At 44.8% G+C, this 27,651-nt stretch overlaps 1 protein-coding gene across 4 annotated transcripts; it reads right to left on the bottom strand.

Moving 5' to 3' along the window:
* Positions 1–27,651, bottom strand: RBSN (rabenosyn, RAB effector). Of its 4 annotated transcripts, none has more exons than XM_043588206.1 (12): positions 27,563–27,651; positions 24,391–24,696; positions 20,040–20,180; positions 17,399–17,499; positions 16,182–16,227; positions 15,908–16,069; positions 13,325–13,566; positions 11,172–11,242; positions 7,091–7,177; positions 6,116–6,218; positions 4,734–4,838; positions 1–4,059 (listed from the first exon to the last, which is right to left on the bottom strand). In XM_043588206.1, the coding sequence occupies exons 2-12, from the start codon at positions 24,536–24,538 to the stop codon at positions 2,914–2,916; spliced, it is 2,352 nt and encodes a 783-aa protein (XP_043444141.1). In that variant the 5' UTR covers positions 24,539–24,696; positions 27,563–27,651; the 3' UTR covers positions 1–2,913. The 4 variants fall into 4 exon arrangements, with proteins under 4 accessions (XP_043444141.1, XP_043444140.1, XP_043444139.1 ...); XM_043588205.1 differs by having other exon boundaries at positions 27,489–27,599; XM_043588204.1 differs by having other exon boundaries at positions 27,405–27,573.

The raw sequence follows: 27,651 nt of genomic DNA, 5'->3' as shown, positions 1-27,651 counted from the left end.
TAACATCTGTTATTTTATTTTTTTAAAAAAGATTCCAATACAAGGCCCCAGAGTAGTGCATGCAAACCAATGACCCTCAAGCTGTCACCATCAAATGACCCGTACAATCTGCTACCACATTCTGTGACCTGGTAAAGAGACCAGCTTCTCCCTTTGAGTACCAGCATCTAATTATGCCAATGTCCAACCTACCACCTGGCTCATGATGACTCAGAAGTACACTTTAGTATCTGAACAGCAAAGACACATTGAGCTGCAAGTACTATTAGTAAATGTCCTTAGTGTATTAGACATGGGAAAATACAAACAAGGTGTAAAAACAAAGGCCAACTTCATGTGATATCTGAATCCCCAAAGTCTCTTCCATACATGATCTTTGTCTAAGGAGATCTGCCAACACCGCATCAAGAACTTGCTCACTTTTGGGGTGCCTGGCTGGCTTAGTCGGAGGAGCTTGGGACTCTTGATCTCGGGGTCATGAGTTCAAGCCCCATGTTGGATGCAGAGATTACTAAAAAGAATAATTAAGACAAAAAAAAAAAAAAAACTTGCTCATCTTCTCATGAGATGGAGTGGTTTGCCTTGAAAGACTGCGGGAAGAGTAAAATATTCACATGAGGTAAGAACTTGAAGCTGTGGTTGCAATCCATAGGCCATCTTTACCCTGATGATAACTCATCTCTATAAAGCCAACTTTGTGCCTGTGTGAATTCTGGGAAACGTTAGGGATAGAGAATTCTAATTCCTGTCAGGTCTATGATTATATAGAATATAGCCATAGAAGAATTAAATGGAAGAATATACCCATGGAAGAATTCAATCACATCAGAAGGTTTTAGTTTGGTTTAGTATATTCAGTGTTTTGTTTTGTTTTTAAGTTTAACTTTTTAAGTATGTGGTTCTTAATGCTCTTAGTTACTTACAGATTGCTACCTGGGTTGACTTCAGGAAAAGGGTATGTTCAGTAAACTAGTCTGAATTGAAATCACCAGCTAATTATGAGATATATTTTCATAAGAAAAGTAATTATGACGGAAAGCAGCATTTAGCTTCTGGAACTACCTGCTTTTTGGTGCAGAGAGTATCCTCCTCTTCAATCAGAGAGCAATGACAGACTGAGCAGCAGGGAGCATGCCAACCATCTGTGAAACCCTCCATAATAACAGCGGGAAGGGCATGAGAAGGAAGAAAGGTGCCTGTACCAGGCAACATCTTACAGACCTGGTTGCCAACTTCCCAACCCCCCCCACAATCAGCAAGGCTGGTAACTGGTTGATATTAGCAATCCACTCATATTCCTTTGTTTGCAAACAGAACAGTGTCCTCCACACACCCTCCACCCACTTCCCATTCCCACACCCCTATACAGGATCTTTTCACTCAGCCCAAAAATCCAACAGATGCTAAAGAAATGCGACTAGTGTCAACACAAATACAGATCACCTTTAAACCACAATGTTTTTCAAACATTCTCAAGACCAGCAGGGGTCTTCCCAGAAGGTAACAAAAGGAATCTCAGCTCTCACACCTGTAACCAGTGAGAGTATGACCCAGAGTTAGTTAAGGGATATAAAGTGACTAGTGGTCAGTTATTGTTCATTAATCAACAAGCCTAATTGCAGGAACTCTACCTAGAGCTGAGCACACTTGGGTATCATGATGTCAGACGTCAGGTAAGGATTACATTCCTGTAAACCAAAGCACCAGAGCTAAAGTAACAATTTCCCTTTTTGCCCTTACTTGATGAAGAATTCAAGTAGTGTGGTGCTACCAGAATGATTCTGGCTTGTGCCTCTTCAAACATTTCCACTTCTTAATACTGAACATTGGTAGGAAAATACCTCCCTGGTGCCCAGATCAGGACGGGATGACCCAAAAAGGAAGAAGGCTGATCAACTTGCCCTGAAAATTATTTTATCTTCTGACTCAAGGAAGTTTCCACTGCCCTGGCAATGTCCCACAAAAGCTTCCTGATTACAATCCTAAATTATAGACTGGGCCCTCTGAAAAAGCCCAGGCCAGAATAATTTCACCAAAGCTCTAGAGGGAGGTTTCTCTGGGACAATTATACCATCAGTTATTCAGTTCCAACAGAGTAACATTTGGCTAGACACTCTTCTCCCAAAGACTACTGCCTCCATCAACCAAAAAGTTAACCACTCCCATCTTCTGAACAGCCCACGGTCAGACCCAGTGATAGCCGGGACTGGAAGTTTAACTTCCTGAAACAGACAACCAAGGACTTAAATTGTATGGAAACACCCTGGTGAAACATCACCCCCTGCCACCGCCTCTTAAAAAGAGGTGCTGGGCTCTCCTGGGTCTAAACTATTGCCTTCATGCAGCACCTCTCCCCTTCTACTGCATGGGTTGGGATGTGCCCAGCAGGGCAGAGGAAGCCCCAGGTGAAAGAAGCCTAATAGGGACAGACTTCTGTCTGACCAAAGAAAGGTTTAAATGAATCCACCTTGTCTGTCTTGGCTGAACAAAGTGCCCTATTTAAGGCTTCCCTATAATACTGCATAAGGACCAAAGACTAGGCAGGAGCACATGGACTCACGAAGACTGCCCAGCAGAACTGCATTTAGTTATAGTCGGTAATGAAAATTTAAAATCCCTTCTAAAGGGAAAACCCAATTCAAAAAACAAGTAACAAAAAACCAACCCAGGAAATACAGCAAATGAATGCTTATTCTTCCTGTTCTGGTTCCCACTTTACTAATATTCAACTGTAGTGGAAAAACCTCCAAGTGCACAGCACGAAACAGCAGATTCCCTGCCCTAACCTGTGTGCACACCTTAGATGTTACCCTTCCCCTTCCCTCTCGCCCGCCGAGCCCACCAGCCCTGCCCTGCTCCACAGGCTCCTGCCAGGCCCTGGGCCCAAAGATGCCCTGCCCACGGTCAGTGGGGTCAGTCAGTGCCCCCCTTCTGTTTAGCCAGGGTGCGCTTCAGCTCCCTCAGGTTCTCTGTCAGCAACTCCACCTCATCCAGGCGGCCACACTGCTTGGCATCAAAAATGTATGCCTTGATGTTATCAATCTGCTGGAGAAGGAGCTCCTCCTCTATGGGCTCCTCGCCCTCTGGCCCACTGTCACTGTCCATCTCAAAGGGGTTGGTACAGGTGGCTTCCTCAAACGGGTTGCCAGGAACAGGAGGGCTTGAGGGCCTCGGGCAGGGATACTCATCTTCCTCATCGAAGGGGTTGGGCGCTGGACTGTCTGGGTTAGTGAAGGGATTCCCTGCTACGGCCTCCTCCTCTTCTTCCTCAAAAGGATTGTATTCTTTGAGGACACAGGCTGAAGGGCCAGAGGCAGGCTCTGCAGCCGGAGGGCTGGTAGTGCCGTCTGCTGTGGGGCTGGAGGGGTCTTCCTCCTCGAAGGGGTTTAGAGAGGCCAGCTCACTCTGCTGTGACACGGTGCTCTGGGGGAGGGGTTCCTGGCCAAGGGCTGGGGGCCCAGACCACACTCTGACCGGCTCGAGAGCTGAGACGGGCGAAGGAGTCTTCTGAGCTGCACTGCTCTGAACTGGGGAAGAGCCTAGATCCAAAGCATAAGCAAGGTGGGTGCGAGGCTCCCTGCCAGGCTCCAGCTGGAAAGGCCGGATTTCTCGAAAGTCCAGGGACCGAGTCCGTGTGTGTAGGGATGCGGCCTGGAACTGCTCCCGCTCTCGTTCCCACTCCCGCTCACGCAGCATCTGCAGCTGTTCGCGCTGCAGGTCCTCCTCCTCGGCCTGCCTCCGGGACAGCTCGATGGCCTTCTCCGTCTGCTGCTGGTCGTACTCGTCCTGCAGCTGCCGCAGATTCTCCTGCAGCGTGCGCACCTCGTCCGCCCGCCCAGCGGCCCTGGCCTGCCTGATGAATGATGTGATGTTGTGGATCTGCTGGAGGAGGGGGTCTGAGTCTTCGCTCTGCCCCTGACCTCCAGACAGCGGGAGCCAGCCCTCAGCCTTTCTCAGGGGGGCAGGCCCCCCTCGAAGGGACGCCACCTCCCCATTAGCCGTACGAGGCGCCAGGTCACTCCGCCGTTCCTTAAGCCTTCGCTGGGATTCCAGGGCAGCCTGGGGAGACACCAAAGCCGAAGGGAAGAAACACAGTCACCAGGCTGACAGCAGCCATATCATCAGCTGCCCCTACGGTCCCACCGCCCCTGTGCTGATGAGACTCCAACTGCCCACCTCAGGACTCAGGGATCCAACTGCTAAGTCAGATCATGCTTTGTGTGCTTTAGGGGAGAGGAGGCACATGGCCTGGCTTTCAAAAATAAATTCATAAATAATAGTAAGTTAAGGGATAAGATTTTCTCTATCTTAGATTATTCACTGGCCACATGCTGGTCTTAAACCTGTGAGGTCTAGTATCACTCGTCTACACTAGAATCTCACCCAATATTAAATGCACACATTATTCTGTTTAATGTTGCATCTTCCAAAGCATTCTACAAGGAGCTCCCTGAGGTCTGGGTCCCCTGAAATCTGTGCTACAGGGAGAACTGGCAGCCTCCATGGTATTCTGGATGGGAGAAAATCAGCAGAATCTCTGAAGAAATATAGGACTGACGTGGGGAGAAAAACAACTATTCTGGTATCTACAGAGGAGAGGCCAGAAAAGAACAGAAGAGAGATGCAAACGGGAGAGCACGAGAAGTTGCGGTTTACCACGACCTCACAGAGGACCCCTTGGGAGCCTGGGGCAGCCTCTGTGCCCAAGAGGCTGCCAGCAGCATTTCACTTGCCTGTCTCTCCAGGATCCTCTTCCTCTCCATTTCCTGCTTCCTTTTCTTTTTCAGTTCCTCAAACTGTTCTCTGGTTGGCAGTGACATCAAACCAAGCAACTTTTCCTGTAGGAAGCCACAGACAATTTTATGTTTTAATCCTTTTAGGAAGAACATCAGCCTAATGAAGTCTGTTTGTAAGCCTCCATCTGAGCCCCATGCACGCCCGCTACCCCTTCCCTGCTCTATGTTTCTCCACAGCACTTTTCACTATCTTCTAAGCTATATATTTTAGTTACTTCTGGTCTATCCCCATCTAGAAAGTAAATTTTACAAGAACAGGAGTGTCTTTTTTCATGGCAGGACACCCAGCACCTAGAACACTGCCTGGTACACAGTAGGCACTCACCGCATGACTGCTGAATACACCACTAATGAAAAGGACAAGGGGCCTGGGCGCCTGGGTGGCTCAGTCAGTTAGATGTCCAACTTCGGCTCAGGTCAGGATCTTGTGGTTTGTGAGTTTCAGCCCTGTGTCGGGCTCTGCGCTGACAGCTCCGAGCCTGGAGCCTGCTTTGGATTCTGTGTCTCCCTCTCTCTCTCTCTGCCCCTCCCCTCCTCACGCTCTGTCTCTGTCTTTCAAAAATAAATAAACGTTAAAAAAAAAAAAAAAAAAAAAAAAAAGGACAAAGAGCCCACTTCTCTGCAATACGGTGTTGGAAAACTAAGCCAACAGGGCTCTAGTAGATCACCCTATCATGCAGCCCCAGTGGCTGTGGCCCTTCCAAGAGGTGTGCTGAGGCAGAAACAACTCTGCTCTAACCTCCCAGGGTGAGTCAGTCTGTGAACAATCAGCTGTCTCCTCCCAAGCAATGGCCCAGGAAGAGTCCCTTAGGAGCTCATCCTGAGGAAGAAATGGCATGTATAAGTATGTTTGTCAGGCAGTATTCATACAAGCAAAACACGGGAATCTATCAGATACCCGGTGAAAGGAGAGTGAGTAAAGGATGGTGCATGCAAAGTCATATTCTGTAGCCATTCAAGTGACAGCTGTTTAAACAAAGACTATGTAAAAAGTGTTTGTGATACAAAATTCAGTGTTAAAAAGAGAAAACATAAATTTGCAAATATGTACTAATCGTAAGTGTTTATATAACAAATACAAATGAAAAAAAAGGAAAATATGCCAGAATGATGTGTCATGGTCCTGGGGACATAGAATTAAGAAGTTTCTACCCTTCTTTGTAGTCCAGATTTTTCTCTAAGTGTGACATGACTGTATTTATAATTTTAAAAAATAAGTGTACAAATAGGAAATAAGCCTTTGGCACGGTCTGCCTTCTGAGAGGCAGAAAAGCAGGGAAGGCAAGTGAGACGTTCCTATCACCCCAAGATGGCTTTACCTGCACAAAAAGCGTAGCTGAGTATCTGATCATCCTCTGCAGCCGCAAAGTGTTTGGATGTGGTGGAGGGTCCTGGTTCAAGCCCAAGGTTAAGATCTTCTTACTGAAATGGAACAAACATATCAATGTAACAAGCATTGCTAGCCCCAGAAACAAGGGAGCAATCTCTGAGCTGCCAGGCTTTCATGCCAGAACCATCCGTGGAGGAAACAGGTTAAAGACTTCACGAAGTGTCCTTTAAGGCAAAGCCCGTTTCTTACCCTGTGGTTGTACCCAAGGCCCCCAGCACAGCACAGGGTAAACAACCAACACTCACCCATTAAGGGACTGGCCACACATGTAGGGCCAACTTCATGAGGGAGTAGCCAGGGCCTGGTTTAATATTCTGCTGTCACAGTCTTAAACTTCCTAATAATCCCTACTGTGGACTTGCATTGTCATTTTGCACTAGGTCCGCAAATTACATAGCCAGTCCTGCACAGACGGATGGACAAGGCTGCCCCATCTCAGTTCTCCCTCTAAATCATTATACTTTCTACACTTCAAAGGGCTGATTTAACCCCAACAGTAAGTCCATGGTTAAAAAGCAGCTGTTGACCAGCAGAAAGAATCTGGCTTCCTATCCTGGCTCCATCACTTTGCCAGCTGTGGTGTATTTTCTCACCTACAAAATGAGCATATTAATCCTTACCACACCGGGTAACTTTGGTCCAATAAATGAGATGTGGATACAACCAATGGTTGGCACAAAGATGGTGTCAATAATCAGTTCCTATTTCTTTAATAATAAGGAACATTAGAAGCCTTAACCAAGTTACTGAGACGTGTTGAGAGCCACAGCTGGCGCCTACCCTCAGCTGGCTCCTCACACATACTCCCCAGGACTCCGGGTGGCCTCAGGCCTGCCAGCCACCCACCTCCCTCATTGAAACCGTATCTCCTCCACTCAAGGCAGCGAGTCAAACATCACCTTACCTTAAAGCATCTATGAGCTCATACACTTTCTGCACTTCTATTCGAAGGTCACCGGCATGTTCCAGACTGTAGGTGGTCTCCCCAGCACTAAGAAGAAATCACAGAAATGTTTAATCCAAGTTTCATCACGCTTACTGGAGAGCATTGTGTAAAAGGGCTCTAAAGGTTTAAGGCCTTACAAAGGTAGACACAGCTAATTCTCTCCAAGCGGTATTATCTCAGACTTCTGTATATAATGCAGGGCTCATTCCTCTTCTAAATATAAGTGCTAATCACGTGGAAGCTGCTTTCTGTTCTTTTAGTCTGCAGATACCACAGGAACAGATTTGTGCCTAGGCCTCTAAGGACTAGCTCTTACACTCGTCACCAAAATAAATGCAAATGAATCTACTTCAGCCTACTTTCCCTAAACAATTTCATTATACCTAGTAAGATATATGAAGTGGTTTACTAAATAAGTTGGCTACACCACATCAGAGGAAAAAGCACCTGGCTTTTCTCACTCAGACTACACAGGGAGACCGTTCAACACCTAGTGATACCCAGCACAGCATTAGATCAATTGCCCCATGCCCCTGGGTCTCATGAACAATTGTTCCCTACATGAGAAAAGCACTTTGACTCCAAATTAAGAAGGGAGGAGTACCCAGGGTGGAGCAGGCGACTTCAGAGAAGGCCAGAGGTGGCTTAATTCCACTTAACTCCAAGGAACAATAGCAGTCATCATGTGATCTTAGAACTGTTCATTTACAAGTCTGTCACCCCCATCAGGCCCAAAATCCAAGTGCAATAATGATGGCTTTTCATTTTTATATCCTCAGGAACTAGGACATGGCCAAGCTTCATCCATGTCCACTGAAAACAGAAACACTTCAAGGACCTTGCAGCTATTAATGCAGCCTCAGCAATGGCCATTCAACCCCCTTTCTGAGGCAGCAGCAATTTAAGTGAAATAAACAGAAAGGACTGAGGCGCTGACCTAGTTTATCATCTACGAGAAAGTGTGAGCTGGAAAAATCTTGCTGTGCGCTGTAACTAGAGGATCCAATAAGGTGGTTTCATCATCTCAAACTGCATAGTTTGCAAAAAGAACATCAGACCAGAATTGAGGATGCATCCACTTCGTCTTGGTATCTCCAAGTCATGTGGAAAATAACAAGGTTGGCCCAAATCTGAAAGCACTCCCAAGGTTTTCAGTCACATCAACCAACATGTTTCCCACAGAGCACCTATCACGTCTGGAGTTATCTTGTTCATGACTTTTTCAATTGGTTATGGCCTGTGCTCCCATGATAATGAAGCTCTATAACAGTGGACACGGTCTTCACTGTTCATTGCTACAGTCCCAACACCTAAAATAGCACTTGGCACGTAGGTAGTGTTCAATAAGTATCCATCGAATGAATGAGGGAGTAAAATTCACCTAAAGCCCTTTAGAACCAATCTTTGGAGAAGGAGTAAGAGTTAGACATCTGGAAACACGTTGAGCAATGGCAGTTCCCCAGCTGGATGGGGAGGCCCATTAACCCACAAGCGTGTCTGAGGCACAAAGCAAGAAAAACAACAGACTCAGGGACAGGAGCCTCATGGGTAACAACATCATGAGACAAAGTTTAGTGCCAGCTCAGACCGCCAGGAACACAGCTCTCCCTGCTGGGATCCAGGAAGAAGATAATCCTGTCATGATTTCAAACCAATGGGCACAGGTGGGAGGAAGGTGTTCATTCCAGTAAGTTCCAGGGAGGAAGAGAGCATGAGACAGGTGCTCCAAGCCAACGAGTTTCCATTTAGGGGAGCTATATACCAGCATGACTTGAGCTGCTTCTCCCAACCTACTCACAGGAAGGATATATGCTCCACGGATCGAAACTGCTCAGTGAACTGCAGGTAGAAACGAAAATGTGTCCTTTCCTGCCGTTCTTCATTCTTGGAATGAAAAGAGGAAGAATGGGGTACAGAAGGTGCAAATAGAAGAGAAGGCGCAGTGGAGGCTGAGAGGGCTGGAGAAACAAGGGTTTCCTCCCCTGACACTGTCTTCTGCCAGAGGCTACAGACATCCAGGTGCTAGGACTGGGGGAAATGGAGGTGGTCTGCAATGGTTTCTTTCTTTTGTGTTTCCCTCCCACCTCTCTTTTCCTTCCCTGTGGACTGGCGAACACTGGGGGAGGGAACAGGGACTGGAAGAAGAGCCCTGAAGCAACAGCAGAGGCAGGGAGACATGCAAGGGAAAGGATATTTTTTGCCACAAACCAACTGGGTTTAGCCATTCGTATTTTGTAAGTCAGACATTTACAGACTCATAAGTCAAGAAATTCCTTAAGGACCTTGTAAATGAAAAGGTTAATTTTCTTTTCATGTGAGACCCACACGATAGACTTAGAACGTAGTCACTGACGTCATGAAGGAAAAGCCAAGCTTTGCTTGTGGGGACACTATAACATATTGCCACAGTAAGTGGGTAAATAAAAACAAAGGCAGATAATTCTCAAATCGAAAGCACTGGATGCCATAATTTTCTTCCCTGCAGATTGGGGAAAGACTGTGGGGATCCGATTCTAATGGTAGCACTTCAAACTCCAGCTCACATATCACTAACCTACAGAAGAGGCAATGCTCCTAAGAAAATGTCAGCATATTTCTTCTGTAAAGGGCCAGATAATAAACATTTTTAGCTTTGCCAGATAGTCTCTGTCACAACTGTTCAACTCTGCTGCTGTAGTTTGTAGTTATAATCAAACAAATGGGCATGGCTACGTGGCAATAAAATTTTACTTATAAAAACAAGTGGCAATAACAAGCGTTGGCAAGAATATGGAGAAACTGAAACCTCATACACTGCTGGTAGAAATATAAAGTGGCGCAATCATTTTAAGAAAACAGTCTGGCAGTTCCTCAAAAAGTTTAAAACCCAGAGTTACCATATGACCTAGCAACCCCACACCTACGTATATACCCAAAAGAAATAAAATTGTATGTCCACAAAAAGACTTATACTTATACATGAATATTCACTGAAGCATTACTCATCACAGCCAGAAGTGGAAAAACCCAAATGCTCATCAACGGACTAATGGATAAACAAAATGCGGTCTATCCATACAAACGCATTCACACAAAAGGGATGGAACACTAACATGTGCTACCACAGGAGTGAACCTTGCAAACATTACACTATGTGAAAGAAGCCAGACATGAAAGATCATATATATTTATGATTCCGTTTATATGAAATGTCCAAAATAGGCAAATCCATAGACAGAAAGCAGACTAGTGCCTGCCAGGGAGAGGAGAAATGAGCAGTGACTACTAATGGGTATGGGGTTTCTTGGACTGATGAAAATGATTTAGAATTAAGATGATGGTTGTACAACTTGGTAAATATATTAAAGACCACTGAATTGTACACATTAAAAGGGTGAATTTTTTGGTGTCTGAATTATATCTTAATTTAAAAAAAAAGAAAGAGATGACAGGTTGGATTTGGCCCATTAGCTAAAATGTGCCAATCCCTGCTCTAAAGGAAATGCTTGCTCTAAGTCCTGACACCTCAATGCCACCCTGAAGTAGCATCTAGCTAGGCAGGTGCATGAGGAATACTGTCCTTGCTCACCTCCAGATGCCATACTTGGCCGTGGGGCCTATGAACCTGCTCAATCAGAATGACTGGGGTCACGGGACGCCTGGGTGGCTCAGTCGATTGAGTGTCCGACTTCAGCTCAGGTCATGATCTCACAGCTTGTGAGTTCGAGCCCTGCGTCAGGCTCTGTGCTGACAGCTCAGAGCCTGGAGCCTGCTTTGGATTCTGGGTCTCCCTCTCTCTCTGCCCCCAACCCACTCGCATTCTGTCTCTGTCTCTGTCAAAAATAAATAAACATTAAAAAAAAAAATTAAAAAGAAAAATGACTGGAGTCACTTGAACATGGCTACATGGGACTATACAGATATGACAAAGATTCTCCACAGTTGCTCACAGAAGAAAAGCACAGCCAGAGTTAAGATTTTCATTTTCAGCTACCGAGGGGCTGCCCTAAAGGCAAGAAAACAGTCATCACTGAATTAGAAAAACAGAGGAATAGCTTACTTTAATGATGCTGCCATCCTGATGTATTCAGGAGCTTTTTGGTCAACTTTCTCCATGCAAAGTCGTAATTTCTAAGAACAAAAAAGAAGTGAGTGGTGCTTTCAAGGTACAGAAAAGTTACACTGTTATCAATAGAGAGGCATTTAAAATCTATAGTTTTCAGGGCACTTGGCTGGCTCAGTCAGTAAGAGTAAGAGCATGCAACTCCTATTCTCAGGGTTGTGAATTCAAGCCCCATACTGGCTATGGCGCCTACTTAAAAAAAATTTTTTTAATTAAAAAAAAATAATACGTACAGTTTTATAATATAGAAATATGCAGAGAGTGCTTTTTGTTTGTTTTTACTGTTATCAATTTCCTGATTTACAGACCTCCTTTAGAAGCAGTAAATCTTGCAGGAAGGAAAGTGACAACAAAACTTTTTACCGGATGTTTTTGCAGGGAGCAAGGCCTTCCAGGACACAAGCCAATGAGTTTACCAAGGCAGACGAAAGGAACTGGTTGCTACATTCTTCCTCTGCCAGGTGATGAAAGATACCAGCAAAAGGCATTGCCAGGGCTCACTTCAAAGATGAAGGAAGGAAAAGCACAGTGGCTATTTACAAAAATGAGTTATCAGGTCACGAACTCCATACACAGAATGGATAATGGCTACACCTGCAGCTCAGTACAGGGTTTCATTAACACCATTTCTAGTAGAAGTCTAAGTATTTTCATGGTGACTCCAGAAACACAGCCATTATGACCTGCAGAACTGCTAACAGTGACCATTCAGTGATCATCAGACAATATATAGACAGTCCCCGACTTACAACGGTTATTGGACTTTATGATTTCTCAACTCTACAATGGTGTGAGGCACTGATAGGCATTCAGCAGAAACTGTACTTGGGACTTTGAATTTAGATCACTTCCCAGGCTAGTGGCATGCAGTCTGACGCTCCCTCCGCGAAGCTGGGCAGCAGGCAGCAGCTACAGGTCAGCCATGCGATCACGCGGGTCAACACCCAATACCCTTACAAGCACTGTTATTCACTTCCAGGTACAGTATTCAACAGTTATAGGACACACTCAACATTTCATTATCAGATAGGTCTCTGTTAGAGGATTTTGCCCAACCGGAGGCTAATATAAGTGTTCCCAGCACGGTTAAGGCCAGGCCAAACTATGATGTTCAGTAGGTGAGATGTATTAAATGCATTCTTGACTTAGGATATTTTCAACTTTGGTTGGGTTTATCAGGATGTAACCCCATTGTAAGTCGAGAAGACCTATACGCTCTTCCTCTGCTCAGGGTTGTGCATGAGCTGCTTCTGCTGCCCAGGCTGATCTCCTCCCCATCTCCTATCACCTCCCTGCGAAACCTTCACTTGGCAATTTCTCCTTGGCCTGCAGGTCCCCCTGGCCACTGGGAGGCTGAGGCAGTCTCACCCCCAGGCTGACACTAAATCCCATTTTTCATTACACTACGTTCCTCTCAAAGTGAGCTTCTACCAATGGTGTTTTGGGACTGCTGGTGGTAACGACAGCTGAGGCAACTGAATGGACTTAATAGGGGAAGCTCTATCTCGCAGTTCATGGGTTTGAGCCCCACATTGGGCTCTGTGCTGACAGCTCAGAGCCTGAAGCCTGCTTTGGATTCTGTGTCTCTCCCTCTCTTTGTCCCTCTCCCACTCACACTCTGTCTCTCTCTCAAAAATAAACATAAAAAAATTTTTTTTAAAGGGGAAGCTCTATGCTCATGGGCAGTCACTCAAACTCACAAAGCCTGAAGCTTCCAAGTGAGTTTCCCAAGACTCCTCTGGCCCACTGTTTACCACCTGCTCCAGCTTCTGCCCTCACCCCCAAATCCTGCCCACACCCCACGGCAACCATCCTTCTTCCTTTTGCCCCTAGGCCACCAAAGTCTCCAACTTCCTGCTTTCAAGTAGGCAAGGAAGGGAGAGGGAACGAGGTTGTTGCAACACACCCCCAATGACTCTGTGAATTACCCAGGGCCCTAGCTAGGAAATCACACTATAGCCCTTTGGCAGAGACTAAAAGTGATTCAGAGGAACAACTTCCCAAAGCATCTCCAAAATGTGCAGGCGTGTACATAATTAACAGCCAAATCTGCATCTTGCATCAGACCAGGACCGCACACAGTGAGTCACCTCATACAGCTTTACAATGTCGGGGGTGTGCTCCTTCTCATCAATCTGCTGCTCTCTCTTCAGTAGCGTGTCCTTGCAGTGTGTACAGCAGCGGATCCGGTCGTCATCCTTTTCATCCAGGACAGAGCTTACACTGCTCACGCTGCTGATACTGCCCCGGCGGGAGCCATGGACACTGTTGGGTGACTGGCTGGGGCTGGTGTGGGTGCTCAGGGAATCCTTGCTGGCACTGGTAAGCTTATCTGTAAAGCACAACACAGGACAGGCAGCTGTGAGCCCGCAGACTCCAATCACCCTAGTGCTCACAACAGAGGGGAGTGCCACAGGTGCTGATACAGGCTGTGTCTATTGGCAAGAAGCACCAGACCTCTGCCGTCCTGGGGTCAGGCTCTGCGGTGGCAGAGACTCTCACTGCCAGCCAGGAAAGAGCCACACAGTCTAGGAAGGTCTCTTTGAGGCTCTGAGGCCCATTCCTAACCTGACCCTAACTGCCCTCCTCCATTTGCTCTGCCTCCAACCAATCTAATCCCTAGACTGTCCTGACAGACTTCCCCGCCTCCAAACATCTGACTCCTACCGTTTCCAAAGCTCAGCTCGAATGGCACATCCTTCAGGAAGCCCTATATTCCTTGAGACAAAGGAAGCCCTATATTCCTTGAGACAAAAAAAAAAAAAAAAAAAAATCTGCCCTTCCTATCAGTTCCTACCATATCATCCCTCTTAGAGCACTCTCCACTTTTGTCCCAGTATGACAGTTCTATGTATACCCAGGGCTGTTCTATGAATCTGTGACTCTACGATGGTAGGAATTGCCCTTTCATACTTGTAACCCGATATATACAACAAGGCTACCCCATAGCAGCTGCCCAGTAAATGTTGATTAATTAGCTCAAGACAAGAAAGGTGAATAGTGTCCCAAAAACATAGCTTATGAAGTCTCAGGTGAGACACAAAGTCAGTCTCAGGGAGAAAGGGAAGGTATCAAGGTAATGTGTGCCTGCTGACTGTGAGAACTGGACAGAGGAAACATCTGCTTCTGCCCCATGTTGCCCAGATGCTCTGTAGCCAACAGCACATGCAGAGTTAGCAGAACTCTCCAGGGTTGCAAAACCACACTAAATGTCCCAGAACTGGGGGCGCCTGGGTGGCGCAGTCGGTTGAGCGTCCGACTTCAGCCAGGTCACGATCTCGCGGTCCGTGAGTTCGAGCCCCGCGTCGGGCTCTGGGCTGATGGCTCGGAGCCTGGAGCCTGTTTCGGATTCTGTGTCTCCCTCTCTCTCTGCCCCTCCCCCGTTCATGCTCTGTCTCTCTCTGTCCCAAAAATAAATAAACGTTGAAAAAAAAAATAAATAAAAAAATAAATGTCCCAGAACTGGCCCAAAGCCCAGGAGATCATCTTTAACAACTTTTAACTAGCTGAGACTCAGAGTTCTGATCCTCTGGTTCAAGCAAACCTTGTAGCCACCGTCCCCATAATTCTCAAATGTGTCCTCTACACTCCCCCAACTATTCTACTTGCTCATCTACTAACCTTCCTCAGGGCCTTTCCACAGCTTTGCTCCTGCTCTTCACTCTACCCAGGTTCCCTCCTGCTCTCTTTGCAATCCTGATTATCTTAAAGGCTCTTCTCGAACATCACCTCCCAAACCTGAACATCCATGCTCTTGATCTCCCCAGCACTCAGTGTCTCTCATATTATGATGTTACAGTCTGTTCTATATGACAGTGAACGGTTTGTGACTTTAACCTCAAAAGGAAGGACAGCCTGGTACTCATATTTTAAGACCTTCTCTTACAAGCTCCACTTCCAAGCAGGGCTGACCACAATTGGGTCAGCTCTCTTGAGTGTCTGACACAATGTCTCTCATAGTACTTATCTCTTTATAAAGCAATTATTTGTTTGTAAGTCTGTATCCTCTGCTAGATGCTAGACCCTTTGGGAGAATGGATGATGTCTTAAAGACCAGAGGTAGGCAAACATGACCTGCAAACCAAGACCAGCCTGCTTTTGTATGGCCCTTGAGCTAAGTATGGTTTTTAAAAGGTTGTTTAAAAAAAGACAAAGAGGGGCACCTGGGTGGCTCAGTCGGTTAAGCCTCCAACTTCGGCTCAGGTCATGATCTCACAGTTTGTGAGTTCCAACCCCACATCGGGCTCTGCGCTGGCAGCTCAGAGCCTGGAGCCTGCTTCAGATTCTGTGTCTCCCTCTCTCTCTGCTCCTCCCCCACTCATGCTCTCTCTCTCTCTCTCTCTCCTTCAAAAATAAATAAAAACATTAAAAATTTTTTAAAAAAGAAAAAGAAATGTCACAGAGACCGCCTGTATCACACAAAGCTTAAAACATTTACCATCTGATTTTTTACAGAAAAAGTCTGCCAGCCCTTGTTATCCACCATTGTATCCCTGGGCCCTGGCAATGCCTAGCCTATAGCAGGCTTCATGGAGTCAGTAAGTGAATGGATGAAGATCCCATAGAACATTAACTCAGACAGAAATGTTCAAAAAATCACTAAGTGGTGATCAGCAAACAAGGTAGTCACAAGAGGAGATCAGGGTCCAGGGCACCGCCTCCACGTTACCTACTTGCAAAAGGGAGACTGATGAGTTCCATACACTTCTTGCACATAATAGACCCGCAGAGCCGGCAGTGGTGGCGGCGGTTACGGATGCTGAACTTATTCCCACAGTCTGGACAGAAAGGAACATCCTGGTCATTGACCCAAGGCACCACTGACTTTTCTATTGCTTTGGGAAGAACAAAACAAAAATCAAACAGAAAAACAAGCCATTTTTAAAAAAGAGGTGTGATCAGGAAGAAAGATAAACAGAATGAATGTGAGCAAAATTCTGGAGTTACCTCGTATCTTAGCAGACTCGGTATTCGTTCTGTCGAATGCAGTGAGCTGACAAAGAGAAAACAGTGCAAACAGAGTTAAACAGGTGATGTACACACTTTCCACAGGCAAAAGGCATCAAGCGGGAATTTGCACATCTTCATTTCTCAAGTCTCATTTGTCATCACCAACCCTACAAAGCCACAAAAGCAATTTTGCATGAGACAGAGTATTAGCTTTGCATCTGGAAGGCAGCTCCCTTTCCGTGACCTGATTCCAATCTCTTTATTGTCAGCTTCCCATTTAAGCAATAAGCAGGGGTAGGCCAAGATGTGGTGGGTGTGGCTATTGAAAGCAATGGAGAATTCCTGATTCTCCATGGTCCTCCTGGACAATGAAACTGGCCACATATTTCTGTCCTACAGAGTACACATCAAGAACTATACCTGCAGGTGCTACCATGCCCACGACACAATCCAGGTCATACACAGCAAGCATTTCTAGGGTCAGAGTAGAACAGAATGACTGTGGTATTAGGGTGTCTCGAAGGCTCAGTTGGTTAAGTGTCTGACTCTTGATCTTGGCTCAGGACATGAGCTCACAGTTCCTAAGTTCTAGCCCCACATCGGGACTCCATGCTGAAAGTGTTGAGCCTGCTTGGGATTCTCTCTCTCTCCCAATCTCTCTGCTCCTCCCTGATCACTCACTCTCTATCTCTCTTAAAATAAATAGACAAACATTAAAAAAAAAAAAAAATGACTGCGGTATTGAAGATGCACTCTGGTACTACAGGACAAGAAGGCTCAGTTAAGAAGTTCCCACACTAACACTGGCCCTGGCTGAGTAGTCCTCACAAACGTTGTCACCAGTTTCTCAGTTTGCTATCAAGTATCACACACCATGCCCCATTGCGTGTTTGTACTTGGGACACCCAAAAGAGGAAATAATTTGAAGGCAGATAGGTTTTCCAGCAGCCAAGTAGGCTTCAGAGAAAGGAAAAGGAAAGCCTGGCTATGTGGCAAGTCTGTCATCCGGGGCCGTGTCCTTCAATAAAACCAGCCCAAGCTAGACCTGCCCAAGCAGGTCCTCTGCACCTCTCTAGGTGAGCTCTAGATGGGGCATTTCTCTGCCAGCATCAGATAGATACAACATACATGGTACACACTGTAGAAATAGAATTCTTTTCTCCCAGAAAAGTTACACTTGCAGAAAAAAAAGGTTTGAAAACAACAAAATTTACCTTCTCTAACCTGATTATTAATTTATTGACTTCAACAACATAGTGGTCAATTCTGGCAGCTCGGTGTTTTTTGAAGTCGGAAAGATGGCTTCTCACAGCACCTAGAAGGAGAGGAGATGGGGAGACAAATGACCTGTCATTCCTATGAAAGAGCCCCTCTCCCTTGCTGCTTATCCTCAATGACTTTTACACGCAAGTAGAAATTCTAGTTTAGAGTCTTACTAAAAATTCAAAGACAAACAAATGGAAACAAATTTGCTAAAATGTTAATTAACCATGGTTACCTTGGAGGCCACAGAGTACAATACCAGAGACCTCGGAGTACAGTGGATAAGAGCCTGAACCGGAGCCAGCCTGTGCTCAAGTTTCAATTCTGCCACACATTGTGCGACCTTAGACAAGTTCCTTAACATCTCTGTAACTTGGGAGCATTCATCTATAAAATGGGGATAAGAATAGTACTTGCTCCACAGAGTTATTAGGAGGATTAAAAAGTTAAAATTTATAAAGCCCTTAGAGCGCTGTCTGGCACATGAATTTTTGTTCAGTAAAAAGGACACTAACATTATGGGCAATTTTTAAAAATCTCTCACACTTTTCTGTACTTTCCAAAGTTGGTACACTATGGTTTTTCATCAGAATCAAAACAGTCCTTCTCAAAATAGTCCCCAAAATGTAAATGCTAACAGAAGCCACAGGAGGAGCCAGTTAAACTGATACCTTGCTCAGTCCAGCAGCAAAGACCCAGGATGAACATTCTCACACAAATGGAATCAAGTAGCTTATTGTCTCAGCAGATCTGAAATATTCCCTCTTCCAAAACACCAACCCTTCCCCTTCACCTGGCCCCACCCCCCCAGCACGCAGTCCCCCTCCTCTTCTCAACCATGGCCGGTTCATTTATACCTTGGACCCTACCTGGAGCTTCTCACATGCTACCCTCTGCATCATCTTCGTTCTTTTCTCCCCTACCATACTCTCTAACATCTAGTTAAATTTAATTTCAAATTCCTAGGGATGACCTAAATATGAACTTCTAAAATCTGCCATTCTCTTGACCTTCCACAATTTTGACTTCGTCGGTTGTTGAAAACAGGCAAATTAATAAAACGGGCTATTGAAAAGCTAATAAGAATCCACAAATTTTCCTACATACTTTCATATTAACTCATATGTATAATTACTATTTTGTAAAAATGAAGTATAATTAACATATGCTATATTAGTTTTAGGTGTACACACGTTGATTTGAAATTTTTAATTTTATTTTTTTATGTAAATATAATTAACAGACAGTGTTACGTTGTATACTATTATTTTTAAAGCCATTTTCTCCTGCCATGATGAAAATGTTCCCATTCTCCACTTTGGCAGCCACTAGCCACAGGTGCAGATTGAACACTTGAAAAGTGGCTAATGTATGATTGAGGAAATGACTTTTTTTTTAAGTTTATTTATTTTGAGAGCGAGAAAGAAAGAGAGGCAACAATTGAGGGAAAGGCAGAGAGAGGGAAGAGAGAATCCCAAGCAGGTTCCGCACTGTCACAGAGCCCAACTCAGAGCTCAGTTCTATAACCGTGATCATGACCTGAACTGAAATCAAGAGTTGGACACTTAACCAACTGAGCCACCCAGCCGTCCCTAAGGAAGTGATTTTAAATTTTACTTGATTTTAATTTATTTAAATCTAAATAGCCACATGTAGTTAGTGGCTATCCTATTGGACAGTGCAGTTCTAAGATTTTTCTCATCCAAAAAGAAGCATTCCATAGTGGCCCTACAAGAAGAAAACAGTAGATGACCCTGGATAAATATCAGTTCCCTTCATACAGCCTATTTCCTCATCTGTAAATGGGAATGAGCATCACTACCCTTTACAGCTCACAAAGCTTTTGTGAAAGGTGCTGAAGATAATAAATATGAAAGTTAATAGAGCCTCATGAGTAAATCATTATTTATCTATTGCATGGACATAAAATGTTATATTAAATTTATTATCATTCAACAGTTAAAGGACATGTAAGATTAGCTAGTTCAACACCACATGGCAGTTTTGGTAACAGCTCTGTTATTATTCATGGACATACAATTCACCATTTAAAGCACACAAATTCCATGGTTTTTAGTATATTCAGAGTTGTACAACCAACCATCACCGAAATAAAGTGTAGAACATTTTCATCACCCAAAAAGATGATTATTTTAAAAGTCAGTAGATGGTATGATAATTATGTGTTTCGAAAATTAAGTTGCACAAATCAGTGAGTGCCTCTTGCCAGACAGGTAATCTACTACGTGAGAGGAGACAGCCAAGTCAATGCCGGAGCTGATGTCAAACACCTGGATTCCTATCTCATTTCTGTAGCTGCTTAGCTGTTTGATTCTGGGAAGGTCCCCATCAAGTGCAGTGAGGATTAAATGAGTCCACGTGTAAAGCATTTAATGCAGTGCCTAACACAAAGTAGGTGCTGGGCTCGTTCTGGTCCATTTTCGCCCCCCACTGGGACATAAGGACCGTGAGTTTAGACCATTCTGGTTTACTGATGCCTCTGGTTTACTGATGCCTCCTCAACTCTTAAAACATCACCTAGGACATAAAGATGCTCAAACATTTGCTGAATGAAGGAACAGAATTTCTTACCAAGTTCCTGGGGTTCCCACATGTAAGGGTCAACCCCTCCATAGCTGAAAGACTCATAGCCCTGTGTCCCCGATTCTGCTCGGTCATCTCCTTCTCGTTTCAACAGCCTGTTCTTGGCTTTCTTAGCCTTCTGGACAAGACCTGGAAAAATCAAACAAACACCATAAATGAGTCCACAAAGAACATCTAGCACAAAGTCAAGGGAAATCTCAAACACAAAAAGTGATGAAATGACTATACTTCATTTGAAAATTTTTGGATCCCAAACAAACTGCAATGATAAACCCCCAGAGCAATCCATTCACTAGTCAGTATTAGCAGTAAGTTGGTTTATGTAGCCAGTATGTAGCTACATTACTAGTTGTTGCCAAATTTAAGAGCCCAATTAAATAAAAGTATTAAAGCCAAATTCAATGAGGGGACCAAGGAAATGGAAAATTTTTTTTTCTAGATCTTAATTGGGGAGGTGGTTACATGGGTATATACATTTTTCAAATCTTACTGCATTGCACTTAAAAACTTATTTGTAGGGGCACCTGGGTGGCTCAGTCAGTTAAGCGTCCGACTACGGCTCAGGTCATGATCTCACGGTCTGTGAGTTCGAGCCCCGCATCGGGCTCTGTGCTGACCGCTCAAAGCCTGGAGCCTGTTTCAAATTCTGTGTCTCCCTCTCTCTCTGACCCTCCCCCGTTCATGCACTGTCTCTGTCTCAAAAATAAATAAACGTTAAAAAAAATTAAAAAAAAAACTTATTTGTAAAGTATATTTAAATTAAAACAAAGTTTTTAAAGTTAAATTCTACAGTATTAATTTATTTACTCTATGGACTCATGAGGAAACACTTCTTATTTACTTCCAGGATGGAAGTAAACCAACACCTGGGCTGGTGCTCCCCATAATGCTTATCTGTACATAGAGTTCTTCTTCCCCCACTCACTTAATGAATGCATGTGTGCTGACACTGACAAAAAGCTTCAAGAAACAGATATAACACCTACAACATAAGCAAAGGGAACCAGACTTGGTAACAAGAGAAAATGAACGTTTCCTGGATTGATTCCTTGCATGTACCAGGCACAAAGTGCTTTCAAATACATTAGGCCAATTCATGCTCACAACATTATGAGGCAGGTGGTATCCCTACTTATAAATGAGGACATGACATCAAAGAGGGGGAAACTTCCTGCACCCAAGATCACAGAGCTTATAAGGCAGCAGTGCTGGAAGTGGAAACCCCATCTGTCTGAAATGAGAACCCCAGCTCTCCCCGGTCAGCACAACTCAAAAACTATGCCTCCACAGAACAGGGGTTCTGCCCCCTGTGCTAAGAGGACCTGCTGTTGAAGGAGAACAATCAACTGGTGGGAAAAAAGAATTCTTGATCCTAAGTTGCTCTCATTAATGTTCTTAAGTCTTGGATGACTATCCCTTACTGCCACTAGAATCTAGTAGAAAATACGAGGTTTAACACAAAATGTAATTTCTTTTACATTTAATAGATCACTACTTCATGGAATTCCCTGACTTCTGAACTGCTGTTACCTGAACAACATTAAAAACTACCAAAGCTTGGGGCGCCTGGGTGGCTCAGTCGGTTAGGCGGCCGACTTCGGCTCAGGTCATGATCTCGTGGTCTGTGAGTTCAAGCTCCGCGTCGGGCTCTGTGCTGACAGCTCAGAGCCCGGAGCCTGTTTCAGATTCTGTGTCTCCCTCTCTCTGACCATCCCCCATTCATGCTCTGTCTCTCTCCCTGTCTCAAAAATAAATAAATGTTAAAAAAAAATTAAAAAAAAAAAAAAAAAACTACCGAAGCTTTTCAAAACTCTAGGGAAATGCAGATATGGAGGGGCTGGCAGGCAGAGGGAGAAAGTGTTAAGCTTATATATATATGTCTTTGTTAGGCGGTCAAGCTAATAAGCAAATTCCCTGATTATCGGTCACTCTGAGATGGCTTTCTCCACCTGGAAAAATAAGGTCCACCAGATGATATTCTTAACAATAGGGGAGAGAAAACAGAAAACGGTAAACAAAGGGTTAGCAGACAGGCAATTGGAGTTAGCAGACACAAATTCACTTCTGCAAACAAAACTAAGCTGTGTCCAGTTAAACAGGCAAGTCCATGTAATTTAACCGCTTTAGGATAGAAGAGAATAGAAGAACGCACTGGCCACCTTCCCAGGTATAGCCCTTCAAGAGGAGGCCAATTAAGAACAATCCCATATATCTTTAAAAGCACAAAGCAGAGGGAAAAAAACTACTAAAAAAAAAAAACACACACACAAAGCAAAAGCCACAGGTAATTTTCAATTACCTTTTCTTATACTTACTGTACATGTGCTAAACTGAAGCTGAAGCAGGGCTGGGGCCCAAACTCACTGACCACTTAATGACAAGTTTATATTTTCTTTCTTAAACCACCTCCAACACCTGGTATCAAGGTTTGCTCTTTTGGCTTTAATATTTCACTTGACAAAACCAGCAATGTCATAAAATGTCTAAGAACCAAAAGACCAAATGCTTTTCAAAGGACTTCTCAAAAATCTTTGATGTCAATCTTTAAAACTTTACTTTCCTGGTTCCAAAACACAGAAAACTCCCACAGAAGCAAGATATCCTTCCTGACTGAAGAAATGCTCATTAGTACTAAAGAAATGCTTAACTCAATTTCTTAGGTCTTCTGAGGTAGAGATAGGGGGAAAACAAAGAAAAACACAAGAGAATTCTTTCAAGTTTCTTTCACAACTCATAAAATCTCTATTACTCTTTAAGTGGATTCTCACACCTATTATTCCCTACGTAACCTTAAATGTTTTTCCTCTAATAAATGGGTTACCACAGGAAAATGAAGACATTGTCTAACTTCTGAACCCACTAGCATCAAAGTCTTAGTGACATCACGGTATATGACAGCTGACACTCAGACTGGATGCTCATTAAAGGTCACAGAGGTGCTCCAGCTGTCCAAAGAAACTTAGATGAGCAGTTTTTGTTTGCATTCTAGCTGCAGGGCAAGCTGTGATTGGAACACAGGGTCTGGTATCATCAGTGATGCCAAATGGAAAGAGCAGCACTAGACTCAGAGGTGACAGAAGACCTGGGGTCAAAGTCTACCTCTATAAATTCCTGTGTGACCTTGGATAAGTTGCTCAACATCTCTGAGCCTCACTTTTTCTCTGTAGAATGAAACCAACCACCATCTTGCAGAGTTGCTGGAAGAATCAAATGAAATAACGATGTTTATAAAGGAACTCTGAAAACGACAAAATACAAAACTTTTTTTTTTTTTTTTTTGCTAACAGTTATGGCTCTGCTCCAGCCTCTACAGACACCTTATTTATCACAGCCCTCAGGATTATGAAAATGTTTGACTTTGTCATGTGGTTAGAAAGAGGTAATAAATGATAATGCTTTCAACAATTTTTTCTGAACTGAAAAGTGAGACATGGAGAGGGACTATTTCATTACAGGGTGCATGTGACTCGCATGTGTGGAGGCCAAAGTCCATTTAGAAATATATGATCATCCCCTTCTCTCCCACCCAACACAGAATTGTCAATACACATCCAGGCCTTTGTAATCTCGCTGCCTTCAGAAATGCTGCCAGCTAGGAGAAGCAGATTAGCTGAATCACTAGGAAAGTGAGTTCCAGAATACTGGCATCATATTTAGGAGTTAGAATCTGAATTCCAGAAATGAACACTATGTATGGTTAAAATTGCTTTGAAAAAATCCTTTCTGTGACTCTCTACAACCTAAGGCCTGAGAAGCTCAAAAACCAAGTTTAACTTTTTAGGTTGTTTCTCCTTGCTTTTCAACTCTGACCTTCCTTTTCCTGGGCTGCAGAGGACAAGGTATAGTTGAAGAAGGAAGGATGGCAGGAAGGCTTGAATTTGTAACAGAGTAATGGATACACAATGGGCCTCCACTTTCAGAGCTAAGGGAAGAAATTCCACTCCATATTCCTCACAGGCTGGCAATTAGATAATTCAAACAGTCTAGCGAGACAGCAGAGAGCACAGTGATTACATTTATTAGGTTCAAAGCCACGCCCTACCTCACGGTGTGACTTCAGGCAAGTCACCTAATTTCTCTGTGACTTAGTACCCTCAACAGTAAAATGGGGTCCCACAGTCCGATAGGTATCATGAGGATTAAATGAGGTGAATTCATGGGGAAGACTCTGAGCAATGCCTGGCACATGGTAAGCATTAGATATACGTTCACTACTATTATTATTAATTTACTATTGTTTATCACCTTCTGGTGGGATCATGGAAGCTAATGAAAACCATCCCATGAGTTAAAGCTCCCAAGGACAGAACAGGATAGGCAAAAAACTCACGCCTCTTACTTTTAATTTGCCCTTTGACATCACGGTCTTCCCCAGAGTGCTCTTCCTCATAATGTGACTGAAGCTGACAGAAGGACTGCAGGTCCTTCAGGCACAAAGGGCAAAGGAAGCCCTCCCTGACTTCCCCAGGGTCATCCAGAGAAGCCATAGCAGTGTCCCTCTCAACCCCTCATGCCAAGAGTCAGCTTGATTCCTCCACAAGGGACCAGTGCTCTCACAGCATTAGCTTAACCAAGCGGCACACAGGTGACGGGAAAGTGGTATCATGGCTCTGGATGAGGTTTCCTCTCTGGAGTAGGAGAAGCTCTGAAACAGGAAAGAAGGGACAGAAAAGAGGCAATTCAGGCAAATTAGCAGCAATTGAGAATTTTCTTTGCTCTTTTCAACGCTCAACAAGATTATTTAATGTTTGCTCACTGCAAGTTTCAGAACACAAACTGCCTTCTCAAACCCTTACACTGAAATACAAAACCTTCAAAGATTTGAGAACATCACTGGACAATGGCAACTCGCTGAAGTAGGAAGCACAGATTCCTGAAGATAAGAAAATTCAACTTCAAAAGCAAACACAAAACCCAGGCAGTTCTCTAACATGCACTTCAGTTGGTCCAACTCCATAATTTGTATGCCACTTCAGCCACTGAGGAAATGTCTGAAGTACTTGCCAACACACAGAAATTTGTTTTTAAGTCTATTTATTTTGAGAAAGAGAGAGCACAACTGGGGGAAGGGCAGAGGAGAGACAGGATCCCAAGCAGGCTCTGTGCCATCAGCACAGAGCCCGACACGGCTGAAACTCACCAACAGTGAGATCATGACCTGTGCCGAGATCAAGAGTCGGTCGCTTTACTGACTACCCCACCCAGGCGCCCCCACACACAGAAATTTTTGACTCTTTACCTTGGTCATTTACTCAACCACATATACTTACATCACAAATGCAAAGAGTGGGGCGCCTGGGTGGTTCAGTCATTTAAGCATCTGACTTCGGCTCAGGTCATGATCTCACGGTTTGTGGGTTCAAGCCCCGAACAGGGCTCTGTGCTGACAGCTCAGAGCCTGGAGCCTGCTTTGGATTCTTTGTCCTTCTCTCTCTCTGCCCCTCCCCCACTCACACTCTGTCTCTCTCTCAAAAATAAACATTTAAAAAATTTTTTTAATAAATAAAAATGTTTCAAAATGCAAGGAGAAAAAGAGATAGTGTTTGCCCTAAAAAACAAAAGCAAAGCTAAAACCACACCAAACAAAAATCCCAACCTTAGTCTAAGGAGGAGCACTAAAAATCCAGTGGTAAGGCGTGCCTGGGTGGCTCAGTTGGTTAGGCAGCTGACTTCAGCTCGGGTCATAATCTCGAGATCTGTGAGTTCGAGCCCCGTGTCGGGCTCTGTGCTGACAACCTGGAGCCTGGAGCCTGCTTCGGATTCTGTGTCTCCTCTCTCTGCTCCTCCCCTGTTTGTGCTCTCGCTCTCTCTCTCTCTGTCTCTCAAAAATAAATAAATGTTTAAAAAAAAACTTTTTTTAATCCAGTGGTAAAAAGAAAAATCTATTTTGTGTTTTATATTTGTACTTTTTCAACAGTGAACACAGTGGGTTTTATAAGTCAATAAACGACAGCTGAAAAGCCAGCCTAATGTTCTCACTGCTTCAAAAATAAAAGGATTTAGTGCTTAAGACATCCAGGGCTTAATAGGTTACATTTTCACTTTTACTGGGCCATGCCAAAGTCACTTCCAATGTCACCTCAGAAAAACACCCAGCCTTGGGAGAATCCAGATAAAACCATTCCACAAAAGCAGAGAAATTTCTCCCCAAGAACCTGTGGTCACAAACCGCAGTAGAGAGTAAGAGGAAATGTATGACTCTCAGCTTCGGATAGGCCTGCTCAGAGGGCCTGTGAGGACGGAATGCCTGGTCCTCAAAGCCGAAGGGTAGCCATGACCCAGAAAATAAGCAAATGAAACACCGGGCCCCTGGTTTTTCCCCTCTAAGAAACCCCACGACTATATACACCCAGATCTCAGCCCCTTTTCCAGACGGTCACTGAAATAGCAGTTCCAGTTTCCTCCCCAGCAAGTGGTTATGGGATGCGGGGACTCTAAAAGCTCCTTTCCTTCCCAGGCACTCACCCTAACAACCACAAATCAAACACACACACCCTTCACATCTCAACCCAACCTTGCTTCCTCAAGGAAATGCCTCTCACTTGAGGCATTCTCCCGTGGGACAGCACTCGTATCAACTTATAATCACGAGTACATAAAATAACTAAGTACAGAAGGCTCTAAGCTCTGTAAGGGCAGAGACTATGCGCTTTTCCCACCACCTTACCCCAGGGTCTAGCACATTCCCTGGCACCTACCACGAAGAAACGCAAGAAAGCTTCATTTGTGAATGAATGAATGCCTCACCGAACTCTAAAATCGCATAACCAAACACACACCACAACCAAATAAATCTACAAACCACGAAGCCAGACCCCACAACCGTAACATGTGCAAGCCCCTCTCGACCCACACCACGTAAAAAATAAAAATTATACCTACATATCCTGAAATTATACGCCCAGCATGAATGCTACACGGCTACATGCCGCAGAGACTACACATCCCACAGTCGCACTCATCACGGCCTCGACCGCGCACAACACCCTCCACACAATTCAACACGATTATGCACAGGTCGCATAACCACACACGACATGAAAGACTCGACCCCACAGAGCGGACATGACAACTTGACACGGCGCACAGACGCCACACCAAACGCTACAAACGACTCTACACAAACTCAGAACCCAAACGCCTCAACCTCACACAACCAGGGAACCAAACGCAAGCAATCGGGAGACCACCGCTCACGCACCCTCAGCCGTATAGCCAAACACAACTGTGCACGCCCCCACGTAACCACACAATCACACAGAGCCCAATCGTCGCAAGCACAATGCAGGCGAAACTCACGGCCCGAAAGCCACATCTCCCACCAAGCACGTCACACCCACCACAACCGCATACCTCCCACACCCGCACGGCCCGCCCGTCTCTGTTCCTGAGGTGAGCCGAGCTTCCGCCACTCAGACCCTTCCCGGCCCTCTGTACCCGGCCGCGCTCCCCCTGGCACGCAGGCCCGTCGGCTCCTCCCGCCGGGGTTCTGGGCCTCTGCGGTCCCTCACCCAGCCGCGGCCGCCATCTCCATCGGTTGCTCGACGCTCGGCAGGCGCGCCTGCGCGGCACCGAAACCGGAAGGCAGCCTGACAGACGC

This window comes from Prionailurus bengalensis, chromosome A2 (genome assembly GCF_016509475.1).
Source record: "Prionailurus bengalensis isolate Pbe53 chromosome A2, Fcat_Pben_1.1_paternal_pri, whole genome shotgun sequence".
Lineage (NCBI taxonomy): Eukaryota > Metazoa > Chordata > Mammalia > Carnivora > Felidae > Prionailurus > Prionailurus bengalensis.
Note: the sequence above shows the minus strand (reverse complement) of the source record. Positions and strands in the feature narration are given on the sequence as shown.

Coding starts and splice junctions, on each gene's coding strand:
- RBSN (XM_043588206.1), bottom strand. CDS start 24,538: ATGGCTTCTCTGGATGACCCTGGGGAAGTCAGGGAGGGCTTCCTTTGC. Junction 16,070..16,181: donor CGAGTCTGCTAAGATACGAG/GTAACTCCAGAA, acceptor TTCTTCCCAAAG/CAATAGAAAAGTCAGTGGTG. Junction 11,243..13,324: donor ACATTGTAAAGCTGTATGAG/GTGACTCACTGT, acceptor TTTTGTTCTTAG/AAATTACGACTTTGCATGGA.